The following is an 11,530-nucleotide window of genomic DNA, read 5'->3' on the forward strand; positions in this document are numbered from 1 at the left end:
GCTGGGTTCCCAGAGTGCTTCGCGGCCGTGTGGAGCGAGGCCTTGTTCCCGCGTTGAGCCGCCGCCGCCGCCGCCGCCTCCTCAGCTTCAGCCTCCGCGCCAGGCCCGGCCCCGCCGCGCCATGTCGGACTACAGCACGGGAGGACCCCCGCCCGGGCCGCCGCCGCCCGCTGGCGGCGGCGGAGGAGCCGGGGGAGCCGGGGGCGCCGGGGGAGGCCCTCCGCCGGGCCCGCCGGGTGCGGGGGACCGGGGCGGCGGCGGCCCCGGCGGCGGCCCGGGCGGGGGGTCGGCCGGGGGTCCCTCCCAGCCGCCCGGCGGGGGAGGCCCGGGGATCCGCAAGGACGCTTTCGCCGACGCCGTGCAGCGGGCCCGCCAGGTGAGGAGGCCGCGGGCCTGAGGGGCGCGCGCGGGCGGGGGAGGGGGCGGGGTCACGCGCGCGCGCGCGGGGTCGCGGGGGGGCGGCCCGAGGCCGCCGCGGGGTCACGTGGGGCGGTAGGCGGGGGCCTGGGCCGCCCAGGGTGTCTCCAGTGGGCCCCCAGCGGGTGACCCCCCTGCAGGGTGAAGGGGTGGCCGGGGGGTCGCCAGGAACGGCCCCTGGATGTTCAGGGGTCCCGGAGGGCTGGGACTCACTTTGGGGAACCCCCTTAGGACACCCGATGGCATGATTCCCTCTCTAGGAAGCAAAGTGTCCCCCTTCCCGGTGGGGAGGGTCTTGCTTTTCCCTTACCTCCCCATCAGGGCAGAGAGCTCTGTTTGCCCCCAACCCAGGCGCATTTTTTGCCCGCCCGCCGGGAAGAAGGGACTTTGGGAGGAAAACAGCCTTTTTTCTTGAGCCTGCAAAGGGGGAACCCTTGCTACCAGAGTGGCCGAGCACTTAGGCGAAATGGGGAGGGTGGGCACAGGGTCTGGCTCTTTTTGATGCTTCCGGTGGCCTGAAAGGTGGTCTCTCTTTGGCAAAGAGGGGAGGGTCCCACCACTGTGTTTTGAGGCGTGATGATACCATGGAGGTGTCACATGCCGTTGTGACTGACCTCCTCAGCTCCTTTTGTGGCCTCCCCACGTCCTGGAGAGCAGGAGGCCTGCAGAATGGGAGAACTTTGCCGCCCTCTCAGGAAGCCGACTGTCTGGGGGCCGACTGAGTGCTTTCCTTGGGTTCCAGTGCCTCCAGGGCAGAGTGGGAGGTCCCGTTAGGTGAACGCCCTGTTCCCGCCCAGTGTGGTCTGTGGCTTTCTCACCTATGGAGCCGGGTAGGGTTCTAACGTGCACTTGATCTGGTTGCCCACCCACCTGCCTTGCTGGAGAAGCAGTCGTAACTAGCCGAGTTGATGCTCTTTGCTGGGGTGGGAAAAGGCCTCATCCCAAGAGCTTTGGCTCACAGTGTTAAAAGGACAAAAATTGGGAGAGGTGGAAAGATAGATCCTTAATTCATGGTTTGTGTGTCTTTGGAAAACTTGTAATAATCCCACAGACTCTGGTCTTAAACTTGTGGGATCGGGGTCATTTGAAATTGCTCCTCACGTGTCTGACATGTAACCTGTGTTTTCAAAAAGGGTCTTTTCTTTTGGTGGAATGAAGATTTCGGATGCCTTTAAGCAAAAACTTCCCTAAAATTTGTTCAACGAACGCAAAGATTTTGAGGGTGAGGGAGATAAAGGAAAGTTGTGCTCTTCACCATCCCAGAAGAGCCAGGCTACAATCACACTTCCTGCCTCCCTCGTGGAGGCAACCTGAGGACCCTCCTGAGAGCAAATCAGTGTGGATTGTGGTCCAGTTGCAAACAACATAGGCGCAAATCCCAGCTAGAAAGGGAGTTTGAAATTCCTGGATGACTGTTGAACGCTGAGGCCCTCGGGTACGTTCTGAGAAGTTGGTCTGAGCACCAGGGAAGGTTGGTTGTGGTGGTAACCTTCTGTGCCTACGATTGTGTTTCTAGATCGCAGCCAAAATTGGAGGCGACGCTGCTACAACAGTGAACAACAGCACTCCTGATTTTGGTTTTGGGGGCCAAAAGAGGCAGTTAGAAGACGGAGGTAACTATAACTACCTGCTGGGAAGAAGGCCTGGGGGTAGAGTGAGGTGCCTTTGTTTGAACGTGGTTCAGAGTCAGGGGGAAGCCGTTTGGTCTTTTAAAACCTCAGCAATCCCAGCTTTGTTCATTCTTTTTGTTCGGGCTGCCATCCTGGGGTATCAGGTGGCTGAGAGGAGCAGATTGATTGTGACTAGGTCCAAGTTGTAAGTTCTCAAGATCGTTCCTCCCCTTCTGGTAGGCTTGGGAAATGCTCGCGGTTTTGTTGAGGCCCCACATAAGTGCAGTTTGGCTGGCCCCAGGGCATGCAATACTACCCACAGTAGCCAAAATGATCAGTGTGGGGATCAGCCAAAACCAGACTTACACCTGGGCCCTTCCTGACCCCGGACTCGAGTGCCACCATCATTGTTCCTGTTATAAAGAACTTTTTTACTCTTAAGTGCTAGTGGTGGGACTGATGGAAGTCTGGTCCCGCTCCGGGGTTGGTCCCTGCTACTCTCCTGTCTTGGCTCTGATGTTGGGGGTGGGGGAGGGGGGATTGTTTACCAGGCCGTGTGGCATCAGCATCAGATTTGAGGCAGCTGTGGGTGGGTGGGTGCAGCATCTGACATCCTCTCTCTTTCACAGACCAACCGGAGAGCAAGAAACTGGCTTCCCAGGGAGACTGTAAGTCCATTGGATGGTGCAGGCAGAGGGCAGCTTCAGGGTCTTAAGAGGTTTTTAGGATTTGGGAGCTAGAAGCTCTAAGCAGATGGCACCTGTCCTTTATGGAGGCTCTAGGTGCTTATCATCTGGGGTCCATGAGCTTTAGGGATCCCAGAGCCCCCTGGAGATAGAGGCAGACAGTCAGATGTGAGGCGGGTTCATCACACTCAAGTGCTCAGGAAGGCTCAGGAGCACTGTGATAGGTGCCAGCCGCTCCTCGGGCAGGCAGGGGTACCTGGGGGCCAGCAGTGTTCAGGGTCCCAAAGAGGAGCCAGGCCAATCTTTGCTTTGAATTTTCTCTCTGCAGCCATCAGTTCTCAACTTGGACCCATCCATCCTCCCCCCAGGTAAGTTGTGATTTGGAGGACACTTGTTTCTTTGTCTGTCAGCTGTCTCTGGCCTTTCTTGCTGACCTGGGGGAGAGCTGTGTCTGGGGGCTGCACCGTTTCGGACTTTGTCCCCGCTACTTGCTTGGCCACAGAGAAGCCCAGGAGGCAGAAGAGCTGCCTTTGCGCCTGTGTGTGGGGCCCAGGGAGGGGCGGTCTTTGCGCCCTGTTGTTGCCTGCGCTGTGGGACACTCCTCGGGAGACAGCCATCTTCCCAGAAGGGCTGGGGGCCGGCGGCGGTGTTCTCGTCCGCCTTCTGCAAATGCTTGATCCCCGAGAACTGGTGGGGCCTGGGGTTCTCTCCTACCTTTTGCCGCCTCCCCAGCCCCCAATGACCTCAGTGGATCTGTTGTAGAATCCTTTGTGAAGGACCACGTTGTTTCTTTTTTTGCTTCTAAGAAATGCAGTAAAATTGGTTTGCTAGGGAGAGGACATGGGAAAGATACAGACCTTTTTTTTTTTTTTTTAAGTCAAGAGACCTGAAGTGATTGTCAGAATTGTGTAAAAGTGTCCAAGCGTTTGCTTTTGCCCAGAGTCCGTGGGGCCACGCTGACCCCGACCAAGCCTCTTGTGGCTTGCATGGGGAAACTGAGGCCTCGAGAGGTCGAGTGGCTTGCTGTGGGGAGAAGGAGCCCTGTGCTCTTGTCAGACTCTGCTTAGGCCTGTGGGGTCTTGGTCCCGATGTGGTGGGAAGCATGGGCAGAGGCCAGTAGCACCAAGGGCCCCACAGGTTAGGGGCTGTGGCTTTGAGGGGCCTTTTCTCCTGGAGACCCTCTGTCTAGTCTGTCTCACTTGAGACTGACTCTTACCGTCTCTCTTTGCAGGACTTCAATGACAGAAGAGTACAGGGTCCCAGACGGCATGGTGGGACTAAGTGAGTGTGGGTCGCTGTGGGATGCCCGTTTTCCCTGTCTCTCAGGGACTGTGTTCTGGGAGCACCTGCTGGCCCAGGAGCTTTTGGTGTGAGAGGGCCTCATGTACTGTGCTCTCACCTGTCCTCTCTGGGCGGGGAGGCAGGTGGAGCTCTCAGGAAGACCAGGAACCCCTGCCACACGGTCTTTTCAGTGCTGGAGTACCCTCATCAATCTCTGCTTTTTTTCCCTTTTCTCCACGTAGTCATTGGCAGAGGTGGTGAACAGATTAACAAAATCCAGCAGGATTCAGGCTGCAAAGTCCAGATCTCGCCAGGTATGAGAGCCAGATTTGTGTCAGAACGGGCACTGGGCTGGGCTGGGCTCCTTGTACTTTTTTTTTTTTTAACAGTTCCCTGACAGGCAGAAGTGAGACAGGTTGGTGGTCACTGAGTGACCTCTAAGTGCCAGGCTCAGGGCAGAGTCTCAACCAGTACAGCACGGCATCCAGCACACAGCTGCAGCTTTCGTTTTCTTTGGCTTCACAGTTGGGGGGGGACGGCTGAGGCGGGAGATCGAAGATTGAATATAGGAAGTTTTGCTCTAAACTGTTAGTTAAGTCACCATCTGAAGTAAACACCCAACAGGAAACCAGTGGGAATGTGTGAGGCAGGGAGATGCATTCGAAGGAATGGCTTTGAAACCCAGCCCAGGTTTGCACCCCAGTCTGGCTGCTCAGCTGCGCGCGCCTGCTGGGCCGGGGTTCTGAGGGCTGGCTCTGACCCAGTGGGCTTTGTAGACTGATCTCGGTGGTGGCAGGAGTGGCCTAGCTTTGGGACCTCACCTTCCACCTCATCTTTTTCCCTAAATGTTCTCCCTCCTTGACTGGACTCCAGGCTTCCCAGCCTTGGTCTTGCGTAGAGCAGCCTCCCAGGAGTCTAATGAGAGCGATTTGTCAGGCTGTTAATGGTGGTACAGGTGGCCGTTGTTTGTTGTGCAAGTTTCACCATTTCCCTGGAAAGCCTTTCTCTAGTGTCCGTAGACCCGGGAGGCACTGACCCTCTCTCTCCTCTGCAGACAGCGGTGGCCTACCCGAGCGCAGCGTGTCCTTGACAGGAGCCCCAGAATCTGTCCAGTAAGTCCCTGGCGGGGCCTATCATTGTGATGAGGGGAGCAAGCAGAAGCTCTCTCCATCCTTTGGAAAGTTGGGGGCGACTCCACCATGTCCCTCGACCCTTGCCCTCTCCAGGGGGCTGTACTGATGCTTTGATTGCCTTGACTTCGAAGATCTGGGAAAACCACCTGAATAGCCCCAGCCCTGGGGACGGACCCTCTTCATCATCTGTCAGACACACATGTTGGAGTCACCTTCCCTTTGAGCTGGATGGGGCTGTCAGACCAGTACTTTTTCAAGTGTCTGAACCCCGCTCTTCCCCTTCCCAGGAAAGCAAAGATGATGCTGGATGACATTGTCTCTCGGGGTCGTGGGGGGCCCCCAGGACAGTTCCACGACAATGCCAATGGAGGCCAGAATGGCACTGTGCAGGAGATCATGATCCCCGCGGGGAAGGCTGGCCTGGTCATCGGCAAAGGCGGGGAGACAATTAAGCAGCTGCAGGTGAGGGGTGGGATGGAGGACAGAAGCTCCTCCTGTCCCAGGAAAGTCTCCTTCCTGCGTCTGCGTGTGCACACCCTACCGACTGCTTAGTCAGAGCCTCTTACCCTTTGTGATTACACCTGCCCCCCACGTGCACTAGCCCCAGAAAGTCCTCTGAAAGCCTGGTACTGACTGTCCCGCATTGGTTGTAAAGGAGCGAGCTGGAGTGAAGATGATTTTAATTCAAGATGGCTCCCAGAATACGAACGTGGACAAGCCTCTCCGCATCATTGGGGATCCTTACAAAGTACAGGTGAGAACCCTGGGGGAGACGGGGCGTCTGGAGAAGTGAGCAATAGATAGGGCTGGAGATCTGAGTGAAAAGGGAGAGGTTTTCAAGAGCATTCGCTTGAAGTCAGCCCAGGACTCCCACTGTCATACTGAGTTCTCCCTCCCAGCACTGGACATGAGCAAGAGGCCTGAACTCTGATCTTTCATTTTCTTATCTGGAGAATGGGGGTTGCCGGCCATCCCTCCTCCTCGGGATGGCAGGTCAGGAGCTCAGCAGGGCTCTGCGGTGGGCCCAGCTTAGGCCCATGAGCCCTTGGGTCGTGGGAGGCTGGGGGAACAGTGTTGGGGGCTTGCCCTGTGCACACCATGCCTATGTGTTCGCAGCAAGCCTGTGAGATGGTGATGGACATCCTCCGGGAGCGTGACCAGGGTGGCTTCGGGGACCGGAACGAGTATGGATCCCGGATTGGCGGGGGCATCGATGTGAGTGCAGGCTTCCTGTAGTGGTGGAGGGCCATGGGGTGGGTGTGACTCATGCTCTGGTGGGCGGAGGGCACCAGAGCTGTGGGACAAGGTTCAGCTGACCCTTCCGCATCCCTGTCTCCGCAGGTGCCGGTGCCCAGGCATTCTGTCGGGGTGGTCATTGGCCGGAGCGGAGAAATGATCAAGAAGATCCAGAATGACGCTGGTGTGCGGATACAGTTTAAGCAAGGTCAGGGGCCTGGCTGAAAAGACGAGCTGGGTGGGTGGTGGCCGTGTCTACCAGTTCTGTTCTCAGGATCACTCTGAGGTTCCACTGCAGAGAGCCTGGCACCAGGGAGCCCGTTGAGCCTCTGTGGTGCCTTATTACTCCTAGCTGGCAGAACGTGCCCTTGTCTCCCTCCTTTACGGGAGAGCCATGTGCGAGAGTTCATGAAGGGCAGACTTGCTGTCTTCCTGTCATCAAATCTATCCCTTTCCTCTCCCCCACCGAACGGCCCATCCTGACCGGGCAGCCTGGACTGGATCACATCACTCTGTCCCAACTCTGGGCTATTCCCAAGCCTCAGTGAGAGTCTCCCAAGTGGCAGGCCCATTCTGAGGTTTATTGTCGTTCTTAGTTTCATGAAATGCATCTGTTCTGGGGGTGCCACGTGCAGGAAGAAGCCTCAGCTGCCACCCTGCCCTAGTTGGTCGGTTTTTTTCTCTGGAAACCTGGCCCACCCGCATTCTTCCCCCTCCCCCCCCCCGCTCCTCAATACATGGGGTGTGATGAGCGGCACTTTGAGCCTGAGATATTTCTGACACCTGGCTTGGCATGATGTCTACCTCGCAGAGGCGGTGTTATGGGGGTTTGGTGTTGTGCTTTTCTTTAAAATCCATGTCTCTGTTCTGGATGCTGGCTTCAGATGATGGGACAGGTCCTGAGAAGATAGCTCACATAATGGGGCCCCCAGATCGGTGTGAGCACGCAGCGCGGATCATCAATGATCTCCTCCAGAGCCTCAGGGTAGGTGGCTCCAGGCTCTGCTGCTGGTGGCTGGTGAGGGCGGAGGGAACTGGCCCAGCCCTCCCAGAGAAGTCCAGGGGCCAGGCTAGCTTTCTGCGGTCACTCTCTACCTCCTTCCTGTCTTGCAGAGTGGTCCCCCAGGCCCACCAGGGGGTCCTGGCATGCCCCCGGGGGGCCGGGGGCGAGGAAGGGGCCAAGGCAACTGGGGCCCTCCTGGCGGTGAGATGACCTTCTCCATCCCTACTCATAAATGTGGGCTGGTCATCGGCCGAGGTGAGTAGGCCCTGCCTGCGTTCTGTTCCTCAGCCCCCGCTCCTCCTGCCTTCTCTTCACTATCTGTGGTTCCCCACAGGTGGTGAGAACGTGAAAGCCATAAACCAGCAGACAGGCGCCTTTGTGGAGATCTCCCGGCAGCTGCCGCCCAATGGGGACCCCAACTTCAAGTTGTTCATCATCCGGGGCTCACCCCAGCAGATAGACCACGCCAAGCAGCTCATTGAGGAAAAGATTGAGGTGGGCTCAGGGAGGGGTTCTTGGAGCCTGGACCCATCTCCTGTCTCCTTCCCCCTACCCAAGTGACTTTGCTTCTCGTTCCTCCAGGGTCCCCTCTGCCCAGTTGGACCAGGCCCCGGGGGACCAGGCCCTGCAGGCCCCATGGGGCCCTTCAACCCCGGGCCTTTCAATCAGGGGCCACCTGGGGCTCCCCCGCAGTGAGTATTCATTCATCTCAGCTTCCTGGGATTTGGGACATGGGGGTTGCTGTGCTGCCAAGAAGAGCAGCGGACCCCATTTTCATTCAACACCAAGAAGTGCTGATCGCAGCGGTTCAAGGCACGATCCAGCCCAGACTCCTGTGTGATCGGTGCCATTTTTAAAAGATGTCACAGATGTTGACCCTGGTCTCCCACCTAATAGGCAAGCCCGTGTATGTTGAATCTGGGCGACTTGCACATCTTTAAGCCAACGGAGTTTGTGTTCTTTCGCATTGTTCATCTCACCTTGTCCTCGGCCAAGGGCCTGTGACTGAGTATAAGCGGTGGGCTAGGCCTGGGCCCCCTTCCTACCGGCCATCCCTGCCCCCGTGGAGGAGTGGTCCCAGCTCACGTGCCCTGTCTTTCTTGTCCCGCAGTGCGGGGGGCCCCCCTCCTCACCAGTACCCACCCCAGGGCTGGGGCAATACCTACCCCCAGTGGCAACCACCTGCTCCTCATGACCCAAGTAAGTAAGGCTGCCCAGGTGAAGGGCAGGACAGGGCTCGGGTGCCCAGGTGGGGAGGGCGGGGCTGGCTTCCAGTGCTGCCCTTCAGCCCGCTGCTCTCCTACAGATAAAGCTGCAGCCGCCGCAGACCCCAATGCCGCCTGGGCCGCCTACTACTCACACTACTACCAGCAGCCCCCAGGCCCCGTGCCCGGCCCTGCACCGGCCCCCGCGGCCCCCCCTGCCCAGGGCGAGCCCCCACAGCCCCCACCCGCCGGCCAGTCAGACTACACTAAGGCCTGGGAAGAGTATTACAAAAAGATCGGTGAGTGTGTGGGCCGCCGCAGGGGCTCCAGTAGGCCGGAGGCTGGTGAGCGGCCGCCGCGTCCCTGTGCCGTCCTCTGACCTCGAGGCCTTCCTCCCGCAGGCCAGCAGCCCCAGCAGCCCGGAGCGCCCCCGCAGCAGGACTACACGAAGGCCTGGGAGGAGTACTACAAGAAGCAGGGTGAGCCGCTGGGGTTGCGGGGCAGGGGCAGGGCCAGGCCCTCGGGCCCCCAGTCACACTCGCTCACCGTGACTCCGCTTCCGTGCAGCTCAAGTGGCCACCGGAGGGGGTCCGGGAGCACCCCCAGGCTCCCAGCCAGACTACAGTGCCGCCTGGGCCGAATATTACAGACAGCAGGCCGCTTACTACGGACAGACTCCAGGTCCTGGCGGCCCCCAGCCTCCACCCACACAGCAGGGACAGCAGCAGGCAAGTGGGAATTGCCACCCTCCTCCTCCTCCTTTTTCCTTCCAACCCCCGGCCACCGTCCATCCTGCCTTAGTGGGTAGCGCCGGAAATCCCTTCCCCTGCGGGGTGTGTCCTTGATGCCTGCAGCGGGGGCCGTGTGGCCAGAGGTCTCCGGGAGTCCCCACGAGCTGGGGAAGTGTGCGCTGGGTCCAGAGGTTAAACGAAGAGGCCTCCCTGCGCCGGCCCGCTTGTTCCTGTGTCACGCTGTCTCGATGCTGGGGGAGAGCGCGAAGCAAATACAAGGTGGAACTGTTGAACTGGTGGGTAGTCCTGGGGGTGGGGGGCAGGCCAGCAGCACAGACCTTGGTCGCCATCCTGGCTGCTAACTCACTCATTCAAAATCTGGCCACTTGGGAAGAAAACGGATGTGTTTTCCCCTCTCTGCATTACTTTTTTGGGTTTTGTTCTTTGCATTCTTTTATTTTTAACCCCACAATCTTTTCCCCGTGTCCAAGTGACTGTGTGTTGCAGGCGGCCCCAGCGTGGGTCAGCCCTGGCTCTGGTGGGACTCGGGGAGCTTGCCACGGGGACCGGCCGCAGGGCCCCTCCCGCCCTGCCTGGGCTCCGCCGCCGCCTCCGCGCTCGCGCCTGCCTCTGTGTCCTGGTTTTGTCTGTGAAGTGGGCATGACGATCGCCGCCACCTTCCAACCTACCTCACAGGGGTGTTGTGGGGACACCGTGATCTCTGAGATTGTCATGTTGTGATGCGCCGGAGCACCTGCCTTCCCGAAGACAGAGGGCACCCCTCCTCCCTCCCAGACCCTGAGCGCGCTTCTCCCTCTCTCCCCGCTCTGCCTCTGCGGCCCCCGCTTCTCTCCTCCTGGTCTTCACGTCCCTCTTGCTCCCTCCTCCATCAAGGAGCCAGTCTGACTTCAGCCGAGGGCCCCGGAGCACAGACTAGACACTTACAAACACATCGTTCCAGCCCGAGCTCGCCACAGGCGCGGGAGAGGGGCTTCCTGGCCCCCTCCTTGCCACCGTCCCCCCCAGCCTCCCGCCCCTCCCCCCTCCCCGTAGTGACCAATTCCTATCTCTTCCCTCTCCGCAGGCTCAATGAATCGAATGAATGTGAACTTCCTCATCTGTGAAAATCTTTTATTATTTTTTTTTCCATTTTGTTCTGTTTGGGGGCTTTTTTTTTTTTTGGTTCTTTTTTTTTTTTTTTCCTCATGTGTTTGGCGAGAGAGCGATGGCTGCTGTGGGGGGTGCTGGGGAGCCCTTGCTGTGAGTGGCTTGGAGGTCACAGCCTGGGCAATGCCGGGCTCTCACTCTCTCGCTCATTCTGTGTGTCTCATGCTTTTTTCTTTCAAAATTGGGATCCTTCATGTTGAGCCAGCCATAGAAGATAGAATTAAATCTCTGCCAAAAAAAGAAAAAATTTTAAATATAAAAAACACAAAAAGCAAACAAAACCTATAAAATTATATATATATATATAAAAATCTCTATCCCTTCCTGAAACTGCCTCTTTCAGGGGAAAGCAATTCGTTTTCTTCCTACCACCCCTGGCCCTCTTCATGTTTTTAAAATAAACTTTTAAAAAGGAAAAAAAGTCACTCTTGCTATTTCTTTTTTTTAGTTAGAGTTGGAACATTCCTTGGACCAGGTGTTGCTATTGCAGGCCCCCCTCCCCCCCCCCAGTCAAGCCCCTTGATCTGCTCCTCCTCCTCCCCCCTGCCTCGCTCGGCTCCCTGCAGCCCCTCCCGCCCCCCACTCCCGGGACTGGTCTTGGGTTTCAGCTGTTCAAGAGGACATTGAAACTGAAAACAAATTGAGAACAAAAACAAAAAATTGTATGGCAGTTTTTACTTTTTATCGCTCGTTTTTAACTTCACAAATAAATGATAACAAAACCTCCCCGTGTCTGCTGGGTGCCGTCTCTCTCTCTCTTTCTCTCTTCCTCTTTCTCGTTTTCTTTCTTTCCCTCCTCTCTCCCCCGCCCCCTGTAGAGTTTTGAAGCAGATGTTTGTTTGTTTGTTCTTTATAGATGTTGTAAAAGCCTGATAATGGTGATTGGAAATTACAAGCTTTGTGTTGTGTTTTTTCTTTCCTTCCTTCCTTTTTTTTTTTTTTTAAGAAAAAGAATTATAAGAAAAAATAGTTTTCTGCAGGCGCATTGTGCTTTCCTAACCCCCCCTCCCTTTTTTTTTTTTGGTTAAATAAAGTGCTTTTTGTCTAAAAACTGCGTGCTG

The 11,530-nt window shown here is 57.2% G+C and overlaps 1 protein-coding gene across 2 annotated transcripts; it reads left to right on the top strand.

Moving 5' to 3' along the window:
* The first annotated feature begins 19 nt into the window (after positions 1-19).
* On the top strand, positions 20-11,195 carry KHSRP (KH-type splicing regulatory protein). Of its 2 annotated transcripts, XM_036120652.2 has the most exons (20): positions 20-376; positions 1,934-2,030; positions 2,657-2,695; positions 3,042-3,081; positions 3,945-3,994; positions 4,237-4,308; positions 5,049-5,106; positions 5,415-5,589; positions 5,783-5,881; positions 6,244-6,342; positions 6,469-6,571; positions 7,248-7,348; positions 7,477-7,621; positions 7,701-7,861; positions 7,949-8,058; positions 8,478-8,566; positions 8,673-8,870; positions 8,973-9,050; positions 9,139-9,299; positions 10,387-11,195. In XM_036120652.2, the coding sequence occupies exons 1-20, from the start codon at positions 122-124 to the stop codon at positions 10,393-10,395; spliced, it is 2,139 nt and encodes a 712-aa protein (XP_035976545.2). In that variant the 5' UTR covers positions 20-121; the 3' UTR covers positions 10,396-11,195. The 2 variants fall into 2 exon arrangements, with proteins under 2 accessions (XP_035976545.2, XP_035976544.2); XM_036120651.2 differs by having other exon boundaries at positions 21-376; positions 9,139-11,195.
* The last annotated feature ends 335 nt before the right edge of the window (positions 11,196-11,530 follow it).

The sequence above is a fragment of the Halichoerus grypus genome, chromosome 1 (assembly GCF_964656455.1).
Source record: "Halichoerus grypus chromosome 1, mHalGry1.hap1.1, whole genome shotgun sequence".
In the NCBI taxonomy this organism is placed as follows: Eukaryota; Metazoa; Chordata; class Mammalia; order Carnivora; family Phocidae; genus Halichoerus; species Halichoerus grypus.